The sequence below is a fragment of the Sinocyclocheilus rhinocerous genome, unplaced genomic scaffold, assembly GCF_001515625.1.
Source record: "Sinocyclocheilus rhinocerous isolate Xijiao unplaced genomic scaffold, SAMN03320098_v1.1 scaffold1697, whole genome shotgun sequence".
NCBI classification, from domain to species: Eukaryota; Metazoa; Chordata; class Actinopteri; order Cypriniformes; family Cyprinidae; genus Sinocyclocheilus; species Sinocyclocheilus rhinocerous.
Genome location: NW_015629509.1, coordinates 1,108,001 through 1,131,500, shown reverse-complemented (window position 1 = coordinate 1,131,500; position 23,500 = coordinate 1,108,001). Strand labels below are relative to the sequence as shown.

Below are 23,500 nucleotides of genomic sequence, written 5' to 3'. Positions count from 1 at the left end.
TCATGTGGCTGCACTCATGCAGGAAATTAAAATTCCAGAGTGATATTTTCTCTCCCTCACCCAAATCAGGGTGAGATGGGGTTTGCCGATTTAGAAAAACAATCGAGAGTGAGGAATGCCCTGAATGTTTCATGAATCAGGAGACATGCTTAAAGAATCTAAAAATTTCACCTACATTTCCGATGAACACATTTAGTCAGACGTGTGGGGCCGTGCACAAGAGCAGGCAGGAACCGTGGCTCGTGTCAGAGCGGTGGGAGGGAGGAACATCTGAACATCTGTGTTCAGAACAAGCTCTGCTGGAAGAGAATAACTTGCAAGATAAGGGTGGATGATAAAATAAATGTGAAGAGGAACTTTTGTTTTGCAAATCCACATGGGTCAGTTGGCTGTCAGCATAGAGAAAGAGGAGTGTGTGTGTAGAAATATGGATTAGAGTGGGTTGTCGACAGACGGATGGACGGATGGACGGACGGACGGACGGACGGACAGACAGACAGACGGACGGACGGACGGACGGACGGACGGACGGACGGACGGACGGACGGACGGACGGACGGACGGACGGACGGACGGACGGACGGACGGACGGACGGACGGACGGACGGACGGACGGACGGACGGACGGACGGACAGACAGATAGACAGATAGATAGATAGATAGATTGTACCTAAAAAAATAGACAGATAGACAGATAGATAGATAGATAGATAGATAGATTGTACCTAAAAAAATATATCAGTTTTCTCAGAAATATTAAGAAGCACAGCTGTTTTCAACATCGATAATAATAAGAATTCAGAATATTAGAATGATTTCTGGCTCCTGAAAATTGAGCTTTGCCATGGAATAAATTAAATGTAAAATATATTAAAATAGAAATCAGTCATTTTAAATTTCAATAATATTTCACAATAATACTGTTTTTTTAATCAAGTAAATCAAAATCATCAAATAAATAAAAATATGGATAGAAAATACTGATAGAAATAAACTGATACAATCAACATTATCATCGTCGTGGGGGCAGTAAAAAATAAAATCAACAAATCTTTGCCAAAGATTCACAATCTAATCAAATCCTGATGAATACAACACATTATAGAAGTTAAATGCAAATGCAATTTAATGTTGTCTTGAAACGGCTCCATTCATGTTGTGTCAGAATTACTGTAATTATGAGATGACAACTCTGAGACTCTGAGCCTTTCACATCCCCAGACTCTGAAATTATTCATTTCTATGGCAACTCTTATAACGGCGAAACAGATGCATGTGCGGCTTTGTTCCCGATGACATCAAAACGTAATCACTACATCAATTCACTTCTAAAAACATTGAAGAATAAACAAAGTGCATCAAATAATATTGACAAGAGAATTCAGCGCTTTCATAGTTCAACAAAAACGTGAAGGTTTTTTTTTTTATGTGATATGTGATTAGAATGGCCTGCAGACTGTACTGTATGTGATCCATATCCTGTATGTGTAAGGAGAGCGACTCACGCTGGTACACACCAGGCCTGCTCTCAAAATAGGCTCTCACCCACCGACTGGAGCATTAGCATTCCATGTGGGTAGCAGCAGCACCTTCCGCCGATACAGCCTGCCTCTCTCTCTCCATCTCTCACTTTGTCCCTCTCTTTCCATTCAAAATTTGCCTCACACAGCATTGTAAGGCTTGGATAACTTGACGTACGTGTGTGTGTGTGTGTGTGTGTGTGTGTGTGTTTAAATACTGTCCTTAATCTCTCCTCTCTCTTGTGAGTGTCTGTCTCAAATCCACTTCCTCTGGATTCAGAACCAGCGTGTTTTTATTCATCCTTTGTTAGCTTGCTAAACTCAAAGGAGTCTTGAAATGCTGCCTTAGAATCTGTCTTCCTTCTTATAAGGCAGTTTTACAGCAACTTATGTGAATTTAGTGCAAATTGAGCTCATAAATATGGATTCTCATTAAGCTGTACTGGAAAATACTGCTGTATGTAATAATTTGACGCTAACAAAAAAAGGCTGGGACAAGCGTAAATAAAGTCTATTCACCATGTTGTCTACTTCAAAATCGTACATCTGATCGCTTAGAAAAGTAACTGGTGTACTCAACAAGCTACATGTTTTAAGGTAACATTCATGTCTGTAGCGCAAAAAAAAGAAGAAGCAAAGTTTAATAGGGTTCAAAGTAGAACTGTGTGATTTGGGGGGGGGGAAATCAAATAGCAATTTTTCTGATAAAAAATTGTGATTGCAATTTTAAAAAAAGGTCTGTAGTGCTGCACAATTTGGCAAAAAAGTTTTTATTTATCAACTATAATATAATATAATATAATAATAATAAACTATTATGCAATAATGATAATTATTATACCTAGTAAAATTATTAAACAAAACAAGACATATTGCTATTGCAATATTTCACTGGTGAAAAATCAAATTATAATTTTTCTGATAAAAATTGTGATTGCGATTAAAAAGGTTGTCTGTAGTGCTGCGCAATTTGGCAAAAAAAGATTTATCAACTATAATAACTATTATATAATAATTATAATTATATAATAATTGTTATTACTAGTAAAATTATTAAACAAACCAAGATATATTACTATTGCAATATTTCACTGCAAAATATTTTTAAAAATTGCAATTAAAAAAAAACTATTATTATTATTATTATTAATAAATAAAATAGTAATAATATTAATAAAATAACACAATTAATAAAAAATTATATTATATTAATAATTTAAATATGCAATACTAATATTTATGGCTGTCTTATTTATTTATTTATTTTACATTTTTATACGTTAAAACACGCAGGAAGCCCAGTTATCTTATAAGCATTTCTGTCTACAAGTTTGCGAAGATGGTTGCCACATGTTGAATTACCTTAAGCAGATTATAATATCCAAAAGAACATGCAGGGCATATATTTATTTAAAGAAATTGCAGCCTTTGAGATTTGATAATTGCATGATTGCGATTTCAGTTTTATAACTAATCTAAATATTTCTTAACAAATCTTTAGCCATGAGCAAACATAAATATTCTCCAATAGCGCTGCGTTTTTAAGATGGTTTGTGTTCATGGTCAGCATATTTATTGGTCAGGATAGAGATCTGAATTTGAAACAGGACAAGCAGCGGTAGAGCCAAAGTAAAGGCCGTAAGTCTAGACGTGAGAGCTGAACAAGAGGAAGAGAGGGGGGTTTGGACAGAAGAAGAGAAAAGAGAGCCGGAGAGAGAAAGAGAGATGGCCCGAGCAGCTGTTCTCTCCACAATGCTTCATCTGTTCATGGGCACCGGCTCATTTCTTCACACCCAAGAATGAACCTGAACCTGATCTCTCCTGGAATCAGCCACGGGTAACAGAAGAACGGCAGGAATCCGAATACTCAGCGCTCCCTCGTTCTCCATTCCTGATCCAATTACTCAGCGATGGCCTTCTCGAAGGTCTAACAAAAGCCCTCTTGTTCTCAACTTTCCCATGTTTTTAATCACCACTCATGTTGAAATGAAGACTAATAATGTTTCTCATCCATAATTAGCATTTCATATGGGATTCGTCTGGTTTGCAGTTCAACTGTGTGTGCTTTATGATGCTAACCGCTAGGCCTACTGTTTTTATGGTCCACCGTGATGATTTTTCCACTGTTAGCATTGTGTTCTTAGCAACATCTGTTTGCTGAGTACAGAATCAGCTAGGGTTTGTTTGTGAGGTGCGATAGCAATGTTATGCAAAGGGTCTGCTGGCAAACTCTAATGGATTTGGTTAGCAGAGAATAGCATTAAGCTAGTCTATTTGTAGTGTTTGCTAGCAGGGTGTAATGACTTGTGTTAGCAGGGCGTAAAGAAGGGAACTACAGCAACAGATTGGTGATTAGCATGAAACAGTTTCTGAGGAACGGAACAGGTATGAGAGCAATTCAACTTGAAAAGCTTTCAAAAGTTTGTGCGAGATGCGAGTGTATGACGGCTAGAGAGATGTACACAAACAGTTAGCGATGTACTTTAAGCTAAAACGATGCAGCAATTAGTCAAATGTCCTACTTTATATGCTGCTAAAACTAATTTAGCAAACATTTTCAGAGTCAGGTGTGTAAGAAATGAGACTCTTTGTTGTTAATAGTACACCTGCAAATCAAATGCTAGCACTGCACCTGCAAAGATAAGTTAAGTGTTGCTATTGTGTTTCTGTATGCGTTATTGTTTGAGTCTCAGTTAGTGGAACACCTTTATAGTTGCTGTGTGTTTTCAATTCAGTGTTTTTTTCAATTTCATTATTCAGGTGTAAATTATTTTCCACACAGCACGTAGTGAGCCATTATAGTGAGCAATTATAATCTGGGGGAAAAAAATAAGAGAGCGCTGCACTTGTCTATGCCAGTGATTCTTAACAATAATGACTTTTTTTAACATAAAATGAGAGTTTCGATATATGTAATTAACCACAAATGTATAATATAATCAAGTTTCAAGTTTCAGTTTATTTATATAGCACGTATAAAACAGCCACACGGCTGACTAAAGTGCTGTACAGAAATTCAAAATAGTACTGAAACCACTTAAGGACGGTTCCTTTTATCCCCACACAAGCCTCTAGTCTAGATATCAAAGTAGAATGGTCAACAGTGTCAAATGCTGCTGATAGATCCAAAAGCAATATTTTATATATTAAAATAATATAATATAATATAATAACTATTATATAATAATTATAAATACATAGCCTAATAATAAGTATTATTACTAGTAAAATTAAAGAAAACAAGATATACTTGTAATATTTCACAGCAAAATAAAATAATTATAAAATAACATTTTGTATAAAAAACTAACATTATAATTAATAAATAAAATAACAATATTAATAAAATAATACAATTAATAAAAAATATTATATTAATAATGTAAACATGCAATACTAACACTCTTTTTTTTTTTTTTTTACATTTTTAAATGTTAAAACATGCAGGAAGCCCAGTTGGCTTATAAGCATTTCTCTATACAAGTTATATGTAATTTAACCACGATTAATTTTGTGATTTCAGATGTTTCTGAAACTTTATGTTCGTTCATTAAAAACAATACTTATTGAGGTGGAAAAAAATAAATATTTTCCTTATTTTTTTATATGTATGATTATTTTAATATATTAATTTGAATATATTAAATATTAAGTCATTTTGAGGCCCCCTTGTAGGTCCCGGCCAACCAGCTAACAAAATAAGAACGTTTTGCTATTCCCATTGTTGCCATTAATTTAAAAACATTATTTCTGAAAGTTCTATACAAAAAGTCCAGTTTTGTAAATAGCTATGCAGAGTTTAAGGGAACATTATGTGTACAAAGATTATCAGAATGTTACTTTTCTTTGAACATTCTAAAACAAGTAGTAACATTTAAAAGATGTCAGACGAACATCCAACTAAAACGTTTCAGATAAAAACACGTTCCATGAATCAGGTATAAAAGTTTTTGTGCTAATATTTTAGAACATTATTTAAGACAAGATAAATTTGAATGAACATTCTATGCCATTTTGTAGTATAAATATTGTGAGTAGTGGGTTCACACTGAAAATTCCAAATCGGAAAAAGTGCAGTTTAAATACCCGGATGATGCAGTTTATTAACCAAAAAAATTTAAATAAAAAAATTGAAGTGTGAAATGTTAGACACTTCATGCACGCAACTGTCACAGCTTTAATTATGTAGCGGAGGAGAGGGGCTGTCAGTCTCCTATAATAAATGACAAAATAACCATATAAAATTCATACACTACACAGCTGAGTACATAGTGCATGAGTACATTGTGTATAGTAAGTGTAAATATAGGTGCATAGTGTATAACGCTCCCTGCTAACTGGGTATAAGGTTGAGAACCACTGGTCTGTGCTATTTTGTACTATAATTTAGCCTTTCTGCTGCACATAATGTCAAAAATACCTTATGTAGTAGAAAGGCTGAATTCGCTAAAGCCAACAGCAACACATCAAACTGGCACACTGGCTGAAACTAGTCAAACATTCACACCTATATAACTGTTTCACACAGTTTTGTTCATGATCGCCATGTGATGGTGATGATACTACCGCAGAAGCTTATTGCGCAGAAGGAAAAAATTGTAGGGGAAAATCGAACACAGTTCACTTTAAAAGACGGGAAAAGCATTTCTCTCAAGGAGACCTGTTATGCCTCGGGCGTTTACTGTTTTCTCTGAAATCCTGTTGACAAGGCTGTAAGTGTGAGACACCGATAGCTTTACACCGGTGTAGAAACAGATTTAGCATTGTGCTAGCCAGACTATAAAGAGGAAGACAGTAACGAAGGTAAATGAATGAAATAGGGTTCTTGTCCTCTTAAAACATGCTTTCCATCCTTGTCCTCCTTACTAAAACATGCTAAAAATGCTTTCCATTTTTAGTTGAACAGGCCGTTTGTCCTCCAGCAGAGAGGATATCCGAATGGGATATAAAAAGGGTGTAACGTGACCCGAGGGTATCCTGACTGATGTCTTTTTGTGTTTTGAAGATGACTGGTGCCTCCGCGTCACAAATGTTCACAATCATTCACACGTTCTTGCCTTCCAAATTGCTCGCCGTTCCCTTGAGAAACACTGAGTGATTTCATATCCTTTGAAGGCTAATGAATCCCTGAAAGTTCATCAAGCCATTCGCTGTTATGAAAATAATTTCCTGGCAGTGCACGTGGCAGAAACGCTTGTCAATCATTCAGCAGTGTGGGATGATCCACTTCGACATTTCCCATCTCGTGTTTGGAATTAAGCGGATGGATCCGTCATCTGTAATCAGAGCCCAGGTCTCTGGAGTCGTGTGTGTGTGTGTGTCGGCCCGTGTGAGTAGGAAGTTCATCATGCGGATTAAAAAGGCATTGCTCATTTGACTACAAGCGAAACTGACATTAGAAAGAAGGTGTGCGTGTGTGTGTGTGTGAGAGAGAGAGAGAGAGAGAGAGAGAGGGAGGAACATTTTACATGTACCAACTTTTGTGTTTGTATCCCACACAAAAACGTGTACCATGGTATTACAATGGCATTGATAATGCAATGCTTTTTAGCTTAGTAGCATTAGCTTACAAAAATACACTATGGTAGTACCATGGTGCAGAGATGGTAATATTATGGTACTTGGAAATGTGCCTTAGTACCATGGTTTTTACATGATACTCCAAGGTACTTCCAAGAATAGCATGGTTCAGTTATGTTAAATGTCCAAAAAATACCTTTGTGCTTTTTGCAAGCTTATACCGTGGTAAAATCATAGTAATCTTTTAAGTATTTTTGCCGCACCTTAGAGTGCCATGATATCTTAAAGGGGTCATCGGACATCTGTGTGACGTCACACAGACAGGCCCCTCCCACGATAGTTTGATTGACAGTGGCATTTCAGCACAGACGACTGGCGTCTTACCTCAGACCCGCCCTGAGTGAGCTGTCATTAGTCACAACTTGTGGAAAATGGGCATCCGATGACCCCTTTAATATGGAAATCATTCAGTACCATCAATGTACCATAGCGTTGCCATGTTTTATTGGACATTTACCATGGTAATACCACAGTATTATTTAAGTTCCTTTGAGTACCATATAAATACAATGGTATTTAAATATGAATGTAATCAAGGTATATATCAAAACACCATGGTATTACCATGTTTTTTGGACATTTTGGAAAAATCATGGAATTTATTCAGTACCATGGTATATATATCAAAGTACCATGCTATTACCTTACTTTTTGGACATTTACCATAGCAAAATCATAATTCTTTAAAGACCTTGGAGTTCCATGTAAATGCTAGTGGATATAAATATGGTAATCATTTAGTACAAAGGTATACATTAAAGCACCATGGTATTATCATGTTTTATTGAACGTTTACCATGGTAAAATCATATTATTATTTTAAGAACTTTGAAGCTCTGTGTAAATACCATTGTATATAAATATGATTATTCTTCAGTACTATAGTATATCTCAAGGTACCATAGTATTATCATGTTGTTTGGACATTTACTGTATCAACAAGGTAATATCATTCAGTACCAAGGTAAATATCAAAGTACTGTGGTATTACCATGTTTTATTGGGCATTTGCAGATCTACATTTTTAGCATGGGTGATGATAAGGAAATTCCCAGATTCAGGTCAATGGACTTGACAAATTGAGTAAAGTCTTTTCATGTCCGTTTCCCATTTTTGTTTCCCATCACTTTGCTTTTATTCTCCTCTTTTTGATCTATGAACTTGCCTTTCTGCTAATTAATCAGGGTCTTGAGTCTTACGTAAGAGTCGTGACGGTTCAACCGCAGCTGTTCCGGATTGAACTTCAGCAGGAGCATCTTGGGAGAACCGCAGTGCATGGCCTGAGCACGAATAAGCTGATAGGACATACACGTTACTCTACACATCACTGGTTTTATGCTCTTTTTTCTGTGGAGAGTGCAAAAATGAAATATATATATATATATATATATTCATAAAATGTAAAAAATTTAAGTGACGTTTTGCCCATTTTGGGTTGGTCAAGGCTAAATGATTGCTAAGATCTAAGTGCTTGTTATCATGTTTCTATGTGGTTAGTGGGTGTTTACACCCAGCCTTAAAAGGGTCAATTTACCTAAAAATAAAAATTCTGTCACCATTTAGTCACCCTCAAGTTGTTCCAAATTCGTAGCACTTACTATTTTATGTGTAACAGTTTCATTTTGGGGTATTTGTTTGTTTTGATTCACTAAAAAAAGAACTAGTTCCTAAGAATCAATTGTGTTGTTCATTTGTGAATCAGACAACACTGGTTGCACTCTTTTTGATTCTCTAAAACAAACCAGCTCATTCACACCAGAGTCATTGATTTGGGAATTTAATTATACCACTCTTGCTCTAAAATACACTGTGTTTTTGATTCACTGATTCGGTATTTGTTTGTTTTGATTCACTAAAAAAAGAACTAGTTCCTAAGAATCAATTGTGTTGTTCATTTGTGAATCAGACAACACTGGTTGCACTCTTTTTGATTCTCTAAAACAAACCAGCTCATTCAAACCAGAGTCATTGATTTGGGAATTTAATTATACCACTCTTGCTCTAAAATACACTGTGTTTTTGATTCACTGATTGACTCTTAAGAGTCGTTGTTTGGGAATGCTCTATGTTTTTGATTCATCTCTCTATCTTGCACTGGTTTTATCCTCTTTTTCGGTGGAGAGAGCATAAAGGAAATACATTTTTACATTTTATGACAAAATATAAATGGTGTTTTGTCCGCTTTGGGGTGGCCATGACTATGTGGATGCTAGCATGTTGCTATGTGGTTGCTGGGTGGTTACACCCTGCCTTAAAGGGACAGTTCACCCAAAAATGAAAATTCTGTCATCGTTTACTTGGAAAACAGCTTATGGGTGAACTATCTCTTAAATCAAAAGAGCCCAGATGGCTGCAGATTGCTCAGATCCCTCCTTATATTTAAGTCTAGGATTTCAGTGCCATTTACGGCCATGGTGTAAACAGCGAGGGATGATTTATGCAGAAAAGTTTTGAAGAATACTGCTAGTGATCTCTCTAATCTCACAGTTCCAATGCAGCCCACTTTCCTACAAAGTCTCTTTAGATCTCGTTCTCGCACTCCCGCTGTCCCGTTACTCGTAAATTCTTCTTAACGCTTGTGTTGTTTACTGTACGTACAGTTTGTTTCCTTCTAATACCCTACCAAACGAATATTTTTCTCTGACAACAGAACTGTAACTGGTCTCGTGTGTTTTGTTTGCTCAGTAGCGTTTAGTCAGTTGTGTATTTTGGAGCGTTTCGCAGCCATCAGCCATCAGCTTGCCGGCATATTCTCCAGGGTGATGTTCCATGCGCAGAAATAGACCGAAATATCCAGGAATGCAAAACGCGTCACTTGATCTGCGTCTCCTGCGCCGAGCAGTTTACACAAAACACAATTCATTGTTCACGATTCATTGGTGTCAGCTGATAAAAGAGGGAAAGTTAGAGAGACAGAGTTAGTCATAACTAAAGGAGAAGAGAAAAGACAGATAGCTGCTGATGTGGCCTTCATGCGCTCTGTCCTCTGCGGTTCTCGTTTACCGTCACATAACGTCTGCTTTACTTTGGTGTTTGGACGGTTTTCTGGCCTGTGGCGTAAAGTCCCGCTCCAAACCATCACGGGGCGAGCAGGATGGGGTTTTCCATTTGTGCACAGAGGGAAGATGCTCTACGTGGATGTTTGATGTGAGGGTGTGTAGTGACAGGGTTCATACTGTAATGAATCCCAGCAGTAGCTGTGGTTACTCTGGATGAGTTATTCTGGAGTGGAAACAGAGATGGATAACAATTACGCACACAGGCAGACAGCAGCTTTGATTTTGACACATCATTATGCGCTCTGACACATTTGCTGTAAATTTAGTGGATTTTTTTCTTTTAGAGCTCATGTGTGAACTAGCACTGGCTGGGTACATATATATGTCTCATGATTCAGTATTATATAACAATATAACTGGATCCTCATTACTGCTCAAAACAAATTCTGAAATAATACTGTTTAAAGCGAACATGAATGATGTTCATAAACCATGTTGTTTATGTAATGTGATATATGAAACAGGTAGCTGATTGGGTCCTGAAAAGAAAAAAAAACATCTCATGAAAATCATTTGTTAGTTTTGATCTAAAAGACAGAAATGGCTAAGAATTTGGGAATCAGACTACAAAGGGTCGAACAGTATATTTTTGACTCACTAAAAACAATCAGCTCATAAGAGTCATTCATTCATTTTGATTCACTAAAAAAGAACCAGGCCATAAAAGTCATTAGTTTGTTTTGGTTCAATTTGGTACCAACTATTTCATAAGAATGATTAGTTTGCTTTGAAAAAAAAAAAAAACAGCTCGTTAGAGTTGATCCTTTTAGAATTGTACTACAGGACTACAATGGTCACACTGTGTTTTTAATTCACTAAAAAAGAACCAACTCATAAGAATAATTTGTCTGCTTTCATTCACCAAAAAATAATATTTACATTCACATTCATTTAGCAACTTTGGATAAAAGCGACTTTAGATATAAAGAACCAGCTCATAAGAACCGTGTTTGTTTTGATTCACAAAAAAATAACATACAAGAAAAAATAGCTTTCAAGTGTCATTTGTACATTTTAATTCACATAAATATGGCTTTTAAGAGTTGTTTATTTGGGAATGGGACTACAGTGGTCATACTGTATGTTTTTAACTCACTAAAAAAGAACCAGCTTGTAAAAATCGTTTGTTTTGATACACTGAAAAAGAACTCGCTCATAAGAATAATTTGTTTATTTTGATTCACTAAAAAATGAGTTGGCTCGTTAAGAGTTGTTCATTTGGGAATCAGACTACAAAGGTCACACTATTTGTTTCTGATTTACTAAATTTAGTAAAATGACTCACAAGAGTCAGTGTGTTTTGATTCCCTCAAATGAATCAACTCATAAGAATAATTGGTTTCAGACCACATGGTTTTGACTAAAAAGCACCAACAACTCAAAAAAGGGACATTGGAGAGTTTTAACGGCATCTTAACCAAGATGTGGTACTTTCATCCTAATAGTTTACAGTGATTTAAATGGTTTTATGTGTGCTGCAGTATGTCTCAGTGTTTAACTTGCTGATATGTGTGTGTTTTGTGTGTACAGGGAACGACCTCTTCCTGGTGGCGGTACATGAGCTGGGTCACGCGCTAGGCCTGGAGCACTCCAACGACCCCACTGCCATCATGGCCCCCTTCTACCAGTACATGGACACAGAGAACTTCAGACTGCCACATGACGATCTGCAGGGCATCCAGAAGATCTACGGTAAGATTCACGCAGGACACACTCAATTCTACACTGGAAAAAAATTTTTTCGAAGTAATTAAAACAGATTATTGGAGTGCGTTTTACAATAAAATGCTATTTCAGTCTTTAGTTTTGTTCAATTTCATGTGTTACTCATGAAAGTTTTTTTTCCACCACAGAATAAAAGAATAAAAATAGGTAAATCCAACTTTTTATCTCACAATTCTGACTTTTTCCCTCAGAATTCAGGGTCATGAAGTCGCAATTCTGAGTTAGATCTGACAACTGACACTTCTTTCTCAGAATTTCTCAGACTTTACATGTCACAATTTAGAGTTGTTGTTTTTTTCTCAGAATTTATGGAATTAGATTTAGGTCTTTAATTCTGAATGTAACTTCTCAAGAAACTAATGAAAATCTAAACTGAAAATGAATAAAATATCTTTGAAACAGCAAAAAAATAAATTGCAGGCACAATTTTTGACTAAACGTATGGCTAACGCTTCTGAAGTCTTCATTTACGCTAACTGAGCTTTTGTTCGCCATTTTGGCACTAATTCCTCATGGGGGCGAGTCTAGCAGCGGTGGGTTCTCATTGGCTGGTGAGTTTTTGATTGATAACGTCTTGACCTGGAAGTGAAGACATCAGTCTTATGTTGTTTAGTTGTGCGACCAAGAACCTGTAAGTGGCAACCTATTAAAAATAAAAATCAATGTTTTTTTAGAATTGTGAGACAAAAGTCAATTTTGAGATATAAACTCTAGATAAAAAAAAGTCAAGATAAAATACATTTTTAAAAGTTGCAGTTACCTTTTTTATTTTTTTATTATTCCATGGCGGAAACAAGTTTGCATAGTTACTTGTGTTTTTTTTTTTTTTTTTGTAATTATTTGTGAAATTGTCTAGTAAAATGTTTAAAAGGAAATCCTACACCATTTTATTTTTTTACAGTGTAACACTAAATATTAAACCTCAGTGTGTAGCTCAAATCAGAACCCCCTTAGCAACCACATAGCAACACCCTGGCAACCATTCACGCTTTTCTTATAAAATGTAAAAATCTACTGCTTTATGTTTCCCTCTGCTCCTCCACCCCCATCCAGAAAAACACTAAAATGCATGTTCCTGAGATGTTCAGATCCTCCTTCCTGGACCCCATCCAACGTCCGTCCCTTTGGTCTTCCTCTTTCCTCATCCTGACACAGGATGAGACCACTGAGGGTGGAGATACTTGCACATCTCATGTATCACGCACACATTCCCAACCACGTTCTCTCAATATCCATCACTCTCACCAGAGCAGATCTCTGTTTCGTTGGCCCTGTGTTATGTAAGGTGAAGGGCTGTAATCCTCGCTCTATTTCAGGAGATTTGATTTCTGACAGTCACTCCTCTCTGTGGTTCTGTGGGCCGCTCGCATCTCCAGAGGGCTAATCCTGTCAGAATGGGGTGCTGTGTGTACATTAATGAGGAAAAAAAATTAACTTAAATGATTTTAGCAAATGGCTGCAATATAACAAAGAGTGAAAAATTTAAGGGGGTCTGAATACTTTCCGTACCCACTGTATATATATATATGACAAAACTTGTTGTGTGAGCATTCAAAGCTATAAAGATTGCTGATATACACATGTAATCAGTTTTAAAAATGTTATATTAACACGATATTCATAAACTGAACCGAGATTAGGCTAATTAAATATATTACTTAAAAATTGGTACAATAATTGTAACATATGCTATAATATAAATAAAATCTAATATAATTTATGAAAAATATATAAATAAGGTGATTTTTTTGTAATATAAGATCTATAATAAAAGTACTATTGTTTTACATTCATTAAATCATTGTTATTAATATATATTTTTAATTGAAATGCTTATTGAATGATTTCTTTTATATGTCTTTATAAAAGTGACAACAGAAATATGATAAATTAACATACCAGTGTACAATGGGTAAGGGGTATTTATAAATTTTATATAAACACAATAATCATAAACTAATATAAAGTTAGGCTAGTAATGACATATATTACTTGGTGAAATAATTGTGATATATATACTACAAAATAAAATAAATAAAAATTAAATTAAATTAAATTAAATTTAAAAATATAAATCATGTATCACGCACACATTCCCAACCACGTTCTCTCAATATCCATCACTCTCACCAGAGCAGATCTCTGTTTCGTTGGCCCTGTGTTATGTAAGGTGAAGGGCTGTAATCCTCGCTCTATTTCAGGAGATTTGATTTCTGACAGTCACTCCTCTCTGTGGTTCTGTGGGCCGCTCGCATCTCCAGAGGGCTAATCCTGTCAGACCGCCCTCCTGCCTGATTCATACTTAAAATCATTCATTATTTTCTCCATTTAATCACCTATCCTTTCATTCTCATAGAGGATTTCTTGACCTCTTGATCTGCAGGCTCGTAGCGTTCTGTCGGCTCTTCCAAAAACCTGACGTCTTAGTTCATTGTGCTAACAGCTTGAACTCTTCAGCGCGGGCCAGCCGTCTGCTGTGCTGTGATAATGAATCCACAGATAATCGAGGTGTATGCTGGACTGTAATTGATGCGAGAGCTCATGATAGCACTTTTTTATACCCCAGTCCAGATGAATATTATAAAACCGATATATTTGGTCAACAAGATTGTCTAGCTTCTTTTACCTTCATTTTCAAAATAATACAATAAAAATAATATATATTATATAGTAAATGTTATACATTGTAATAAAAATTAAATTAAATTAAATTAAATTTAAAAATATAAATAATATGAATTATTTTTATAATATATGATTTATAATAATAATATTTTTTTCAATGTAATTATTATTTATTTTATTTATTTACTATTATCTTACTTATTGAATTATTTCTTTTATATGTCTTTATAAAAGCGTCAACAGAAATAAAACAAACAAACATAGTACAATGGGTTAGGGGCATTTGTACGCAATGCATTTAGCCTCTAAAACCCCTTGCTTTTATAAAATATAATAAAACAGCATCATAATAAAACACAATATTTAAAGAATCATTAAATGTATTATTCCTAAAAATGTATTATTCCGGAAAGTAGTGTAGTGCATTAGCTTAACTGTAGGCTGTTTACTATTGCAAAGCTAATGGCACATTAATATTGAATTTAGACTGTATGTATTATGAGACAAGATTTTGCCATTTATGAGGAGGTTTTTGACTACAATCACCCTTAATTGTGATTTTAAAAAATCACTAGAAACTGGAAAACATTTGGTGTTTGATAACCCTTATCTCTCTCCCTCTCTTCAGGACCTCCAGATAAACTTCTCCAGCCCACGAGACCTCTACCGACGGTCCCACTGGCCCGCTCGCACCCTCCCGCAGATCCACGCAAAAACGACAGGCAGACGCGACCCCCGCGAATACCGACCGGCGACAAACCAATGCACCCCAACGCCAAGCCAGACATCTGTGACGGCGGCTTCAACACGCTAGCCATCCTCAGGAGGGAGATGTTTGTCTTCAAAGTAAGCCAACGAATGAGACATTCAGCGCCTGTCAGAAATACACAAAACAAACAGATTCATATGTCTTAATTACAATATGAAATGAGCTCATTTCAAACTTATGGTCTCATAACTGCCACTTCAATGCTGTGTTTAGAGCTCTGGCAGCTTCAGCTGACAAACACACACACACACACGTGGCGGCCGCAGGAAGCGTTTCAGCCAGCGTTACGCCTCCCTGTGTGTGGGTGTTTTCTCTTTGTTCCCTCAGCGCTTATACTGAAGGAAAGTGACCTATTAGTCAGAGCCAATGAGCTTTTCTTTGCTCGCTGAACCTGAGAGCTGCCTTCAATGAGTCCGTAACCCTCCAGTGTGATATTTGAGTGTATCAGGGTAGCTGAGCGTTAGCAATCACTGTATGGATGGCAGGGTGCGGATTATAGAGCTCTGACCCTGCTAATGAAAGCTTCAATCTCACCAGTGAGAGAAAGATAAAGGGAGACTCATGGAAAGAAGATAAACTACACGGTTTAGTTCTACTTATAACGTAGGAAACAGCAGTTTTGTGTAATGTTGTGTAATATTATGTAATCAAAAGTTAATCAGAACACACATGGTGCCAAATATACGCTTACATACAAAAGTAGCCATAGCAACAGAAGGCTTCTTAAGTGTTTTTCTCGAGGATCAGTATTGAAGTACATTGACAAAGCATTAGTGTTAGTATTATAGGTCTACTGTTAGATTTGCATCTGCTATGGATCTTTAAAAATTCACAAGTAGCGCAAATATTACTTTAAAATACATACATGTATATGCACTACTGAAAGTTTGGGGTCAGTATATATACAGATGCATCTCAATATATCATTTTTTTTAAAGAAATTTTTTATTTTATTTAGCAAAGACACATTAAATTGGTCAAAAGTTACAGTAAAAACATTTAACTTGGGGAAAAAACTCAAACAAATACTGTTGTTTTGAACTCTCTATTCAAAACAAGTCCAAGAATCCTGAAAAAATTATTCACATTTTCCACAAAAACATTAAGTAGCACAACTGTTTTCAACTTTGATAATAATAAGCAATGTTCCTTGAGCAGCAAATCGGCATATTAGAATAATTTCTGAAGGATCATGTGACACTGAAGACTGGAGTAATGATGCTCAAAATTCAGCTTTGCATCACAGGAATAAATTACATTTTAATATATATTCAAATACAAAACAGTTATTTTAAAATGTAATAATGTTTCATAATATTACTGTTTATTTACTCTATTTTACTTTTTTACTGATACTTTTTTATCAAGCAAATGCAGTCTTGATGAGATTAAGAGACTTCTTTCAAGAATATTGAAACTAAATAATATTGAAATAATCTTACAAGCCCCAAACTTTTGAATGGTAAATATAAATGAAAAATACATTATTTTTTTTTAATTTAATTAAATTAACTATTTGTGATTTTTTTTTTTTTTGTTCATTTTTTAGCTCATGTTCTCATTATGTTTTCAAAGAGGTGATGTTGACTCCAAAATCCATGACTCAAAAAAATAAATAAATAACATATGGCAAGTGCACCAATTGAAAAAAAGTTGACGAACTGATGTCCACTAACTGCACAAGGGGCACCAATAGAGGTTTGCTGGTGAAAAAACGTCAACAGATTAACAATGGAAACTCTTCTAAAAAAGTCACTTATGGATAGCATATTTATTCAGATGTATATGAATAAAGACCGGGTCCAGTAGTTGTGATCTGTGTGTGTTTGTGAAGCAGAGCTTACATCTCTGAAGGCTACAGCACAGACTTACTGTGCTCTCGCTTTACACACAGCCAGTGTTTTCTGTATATTTTTCTCTGTGTAAAAATAGATGGAATTCATTTGTCAGACTTTACAGAAAGTTTATTTTTTCTGAATTCGCCAAACTCATGCTGACGTGTAGATTTATTCCACATGAAGGGGGTTTTTGTTGGGCTCTAATCTTGTCATTTGGTCTCCATTCCCAGTCTCACAGCAGACGCCTCTGGGAAAACAAAATCTATCATGAATGCTGTTACATTTCCTCACTTACCTGTTCAGTCGCTCGCTCTCTCGCATGCTGTAAACTGGAGTAGTCTATCATCACAGCTAGACAATAACACAAACATATTTCTGTGCAGTAAAATGCTTAAAGTCTGCCATCTAAGCTCAGAAGCGTATCCACAGTAATATCAGCGTCAGATCCTCACACTGGCGGCTCACGGTTATGGACGGAAAACCTGTGACTGTTTATTCATTTTAGTCATCAAATTTTTTCTTTAAGACTGGTCATAACTTTAAGTCAGTTACATAGAGATGTAGACGGGTCTATTTTAAATCTGAGAAGTTGACATTGTGGCTATGTTTATGCAACTGACAACTGATTGGCTGAGAGATGAGGAGAGAGATAATATATTAATCTGCTGACAACCAATCAGAATTACACAGAGGGACATGTGATCATTAGGGAAAGTATGATATGAGAACAGAATCTTCCAGCCACTTGAAAATATAATTACTAGGACTGTCAATCATGTGAAAAACAATCAAATTAATTACATGATATGCTGATTAATAATCACATTTATTTGCATATCATTATTTGCTGAGACAAGCCAAATGTTAATCACACAAATTCACTATTGTGGCAATTCTTTAAGTGAGTTACATAGAGATGTAGACGGGTCTATTTTAAATCTGAGAAGTTGACATTGTGGCTATGTTTATGCAACTGGCAACTGATTGGCTGAGAGATGAGGAGAGCGATAATATATTAATCTGCTGACAACCAATCAGAATTATACAGAGGGACATGTGATCATTAGGGAAAGTATGATATGAGAACAGAATCTTCCAGCCACTTGAAAATATAATTACTAGGACTGTCAATCATGTGAAAAACAATCAAATTAATTACATGATATGCTGATTAATAATCACATTTATTTGCATATCATTATTTGCTGAGACAAGCCAAATGTTAATCACACAAATTCACTATTGTGGCAATTAAATATCTAAAAAAATACCAAACATTTGTTTAGTTTCTGTACCAATAAATATATAACTGACCTACATATCAACTAGATTCTATATTTTACAATACTTGATGAATGTATGAATAAATTAATATATAAAAAAAGTAGTGCTGTCAAATGATTAATCGCGATTAATCGCATCCAAAATAAAAGTTTTTGTTTACATAATACATGTATGTGTACTTTGTATATTTATTATGTATATATAAATACACACACATACAGTATATATTTTGAAAATATTTACATGTACTTATATGAATACATTTATATCCATATAATTTATATTATATATAAATAGATTTAAAGGGGTGGTTGACTGGTTATTTTATAGGCTTGATTGTGTTTATGGGGTGCAGTCTAACATGTGTTAATGCTTTGTTTGTTAAAAAACGCATTATTTTTCACATAATTTACCTTTATTCCATTTTGTAGGCATTAAACTGCCATAATTTTAAAAGACAATATCTCCGTTTGCATTTAACTTTCAGCTTCGTAACTTTGCAGATATTATTTATGATCAAACAGCAACATTACACACTAACTAACGTTAAAAAAGTGAAATCGCAATCAACCACCCCTTTAATATATAAACATGACATATTTTTGTATGTATAATGTATACATGCATGCGTGTGTGTGTGTGTATTTATACATAATAAATATACACAGTACACACACACACACACACACACACACACATATATATATATATATATATATATATTATGTAAACAAAAACGTTTATTTTGGATGCTATTAATCGTTTGACAGCACTAAAAATTATGCTTTATATTATTTATTAAATATGCAATATAAATAATTTGTAATATACATATAATATAAACAATAATATAAATATGGTCTTTTACAATTGTATGTATATTGTATAATGTATGATAAATTTATGAATAAATAAATATGTAAATGTTTAATATTTATTACACATTGTATTTATAATAAAAATGCAATGTAAATCATTTACAATGTAAATATAAAAATTTTCTTTTTAAAGCAGTTTTTTTCATTCTCAAAATAAAATTCTCTAAACCCCGTAGGTACATTTTCTTCAGCTGTAAATAAAAGCACGCTTTGTTCTCTATCATTTCTCCAGTAATAGCTTATATTTATTTAGTACATTTTTAAATTAATGTACAAACTAAAATGAATTGTAAAACTGAAAGTAATTTTTTTAAATTGTGTTCAGCACGGTGGGCCGCATTTGAATTCGTGACGGGCCGCGGGTTGAGAACCACTGCTCTATAGTAAGTGTGTGTGTCTGAAGTGTAGGAGAGTGTGTGTGTCTCACTCACTCAACTGACTGGCCGTCTCCTGAGCGCTGCTGTTTGATGCGCTTTAAGTCTGTGCCCGGTGACAGATCTCTTCCGTCCAGTCCTGTGAGGGATCTGTAGACTGTGAAACAGAGAGATAGAGGCCGATCTCCCAGCAGTGAGCTCTCAACCTGCCCAGCACCACACTGCTCTCGGTGCTTTCATCTTTCCAGTGCATCTCCCCGCACACATCCCTGTGTTCAGTACTGGCTGGCTGATACACCGTGATACAGACTAAACCTCTGCATGGATCTGAGCTCTCATAACGTACTGCTTCGTCCTGCAAAATCAAAGAAATTCAAACATTAGTGAAATCGAATCAAATTTCATTAATCGATATGTAGCTGTAGGGCCAGGAAATATGAGAAATGGAGAGATTTTACTTCCATTTCAATTTCTCTTTTTCCTTAATGATTCCATTAACAATTAATGACCCTTAAACCTAAATATATATACACATATGCATTTATATTTAAACAGGAAATATTAAATTTTAAACAACCATATATACAAGCTTTTATAAGCTCTTTAAATGGCATCAGAAGACGTTCTGAAGCTCTGATCCTAATAAGTGAACAGCATGTGCTTCAATTACTTTAATCATACCGCTGCTTCCTGTACTATAACATTATATTTAACATTTCACTCCTCTGTGTTACACAGCTAAATGAAAGATATTTTATATTGAAGACAGTCCAACTTATACCAGATAATGGTCTCTCTGAGAGAAACTGTTCCAAAAAAAATGCAGTACGGAGGGTCACATAAGACACTGTTTCTTACAGAATGAAGCAGAATAAATTTTTTCTCTGTGACCAATTTTTTAAGCTCCAAAATTCGTGCATGCTCACACCACCACCTATGTAACACAAGTATCCTACATTTTAAGGTCTTGCAGAGATTATATACATAACAGACAAAAAGTGAATTTACTATTTAGTTGAATTTATTTGAAATTGAGTAACAAGAACTATAGCAAATAATTCAGCCCTAAATTGTTGTTTACATAAATATAAAAAATATATATATATTATATATATTTAAAAAATATATTATATATATATGTTTCGAATAATAAAGATTTTTCATTTTAATTTTTCTTGAAAAAAGTCTCTTTTGCACACTAAGGCTGCATTTATTTAATCGAAAAATCTGTAAAATTGATAAATAAAATTGTGAAATATTATTACAATTTAAAAGTAACAGTTTTTTATTTCAATATTTTTTTAAATTAAACGTATTTCTGTGATGCAAAGCATTACTCCGGTTTCTGGTGTCACATGATCAGAAATCATTCTAACATGCTGATTTGGTGCTCAATTATCATCAGTTATTATTGGTTCTCAAATATTAATAATGATCCTTACACTAAATACACAAAATAATGTTCTTTTTTAGCAACGTCATATGACCCCTTTAAATGATTATTATCTGCCAGTTTTAAGATGACTTAAATAAATTAATTAATTAATTAATTAAATTATATTAATAGTAAATTAAAAAAGTAAGATGTGACGGGTCTATTTTAAAGCTGAAGCTATGCTGAGGCTGTCATTTCTCACTCATTCAGACACAACAGTGTGTCTTCTCTCATAGCCAGACACTAATGAAACGCAGATGAATGTGGTGCGTCTAGGGACCAGGCGTTTACTAGTTGTGCATAGATCACTGTTGTGTGTGTGGGCTTCCCTGTGATTACAGAGTGGCAGGCAAATGTGTTTGTCTTTCTCTGGTTTTGAGATAGAAGAGGCTGGTAAGAGAAGAATGAGGAGGAGTAGGAGTGTGTATAAAAGCGAAGAAAAACAGCCACAATACTGGAGTGTTGTTTTTGCATTGTTATGCAGTTGCTAAGGTGTTCTGAGTGGTTGTTAGTATGTTGCTAGGTAGCTGCTCACAGGACCCAATCAAATTTGAGGTATTATTTAAGTGAGTATGGGACAAGTTATACAAAAGTTAATTCTACTGTACAAGTATTACTGATGTCAGACTTAGCAAACACCACTAATAAAAAAAATACCTGTGCTCTGTTTGATACATTTTGAGCTACAGTGAGGAACAAGAGGAATCAAAGTAGTGGTGCAAAATCTGAGGAGTGACGTCTCTATAATCGAGTACAAAATGCTGTCAGCGAGGAGCAGGCTGAAGAAGTGTCATCTGAGCGCCTTACTGCAGGATAAAATGAAAGACGTCTTCAGTTTTAGAGATACTGATGGTCAAATTACATTCTTCAATTTGCTACATAAGATTAGTCAGGAGAAGCAAATGTGTCCTTGAAGAATAATGGAGTTGTCATCTTTGAGCCATATGTTATGCTCAAACTTGCTGTGAAATTGCATTCTGAGAGATTCAGTCCTGGTGAAACAGACTTACGGTGCACAGCAAATTATCTCAGAACTGCATATAAAAGAGATGTGCTTCTGGATGCTGGTTGGTCAATGTCAATATAATTATGTTCGACAGAAGAAAAAAGTCAAAGAATGAACAAATAGAGACTGCTTGACAGAAAATGCTACTTGTTTATCCATTTTATTTCATTTATTTTAATTTATTTATTTTTGTTTATCCATTTAATGTAACAATATTATAAATAGTACATATTTTTAGTGCTGTCAAATCGATTAACTGAGATTACTGTAATTGCATTTAAATAATAGAATTTATATACAAAGTTATAATAATTAATCATTTAATTGAAATGTAATTTCAACATTAATATTAATATTTCTAATATTAATATTACTGTCTATAATTTTCATATTGCCGTGTTATAAATAATATTAATAAACAATTATAAATGATTATTCTTATATTTTAACCATATAACAACAACAACAATAATAATAATTATTATTATTATTATTATTATCATTATTAAATTTTATACATACTATATTATCAAAATAAAAAAATAATTATTAGGTCTCATGAATAAATATGCTAAAATAAATTATATAAATAATACAAATATATTATATAACACACAAAGTAAAATAACTATGAATGAATGTGAATAAAATAACTCTCATATAATGTGTTTTCGATGAGAAATGTTTGAAATCACACCGAGCTCATTATGATCGAGTTTATAAACTCATCACATTTGTGATTTTCTTCCCATGGGCTCGTACACAGTGTGTGTGTGGTCCATGTGGAGGCAAATAAACACTTTTTTTCACACTCATTGCCGGTGGAAAGCAGCACAGAGTGAGGATCTCTTACACTGACCTCTGAGCAGTTAAGTAGGTCAGAAAGCATGGCCAAATCTGGACGTTTAAATGTGTTGCTCTGGATAACGCTGACCTCCAGCCAACATTTACAATAAAACCATCCTGCAATTTCACTTTCACAAACATACTCGCACAATCACTGACAAAGCACAGACATAAATGAGCAAACACACACACTCTAGGTTCCAGGGGTCTGCAGCGATCTGTCTCGCACTCTTCGGCCATGACCCTGCTGAGAGGGCCATGAGAATGGCCCCTCGGACTCCAAACAAACCACGACGGCCCGCTGCACCCCTGCTCTCCTAAAGCACACTAACATTTTAAAGAGAAGGCATTAACATGTCAGGTCTGAGTAACAGTGGTGGATGCGCGGCCAAAGGCCTGCTCACGGTAATTAAAGGCAAACAGGAAGTGCCTGAACTGTGAAATTGAATGTTCAATGTATCAATAACCTCAGTGTCAGATTATCAGTGATTTGAGGCAAATTTCACGGGTAGAAACAGGAAATGTGATTATGGTTATCTTTACAAAGTTTGTCCATTGGA

At 34.8% G+C, this 23,500-nt stretch overlaps 1 protein-coding gene across 1 annotated transcript in view; it reads left to right on the top strand.

The window, feature by feature from the left end:
• Positions 1-23,500, top strand: part of LOC107739030 (matrix metalloproteinase-16-like) — a 56,910-nt gene that overhangs the window by 28,006 nt on the left and 5,404 nt on the right. Inside the window, exons 5-6 of the mRNA XM_016550998.1 lie at positions 11,691-11,852; positions 15,139-15,418. Of these exons, the coding sequence (XP_016406484.1) occupies positions 11,691-11,852; positions 15,139-15,418 (442 nt within the window). The remainder of the gene's footprint in view (positions 1-11,690; positions 11,853-15,138; positions 15,419-23,500) is intronic.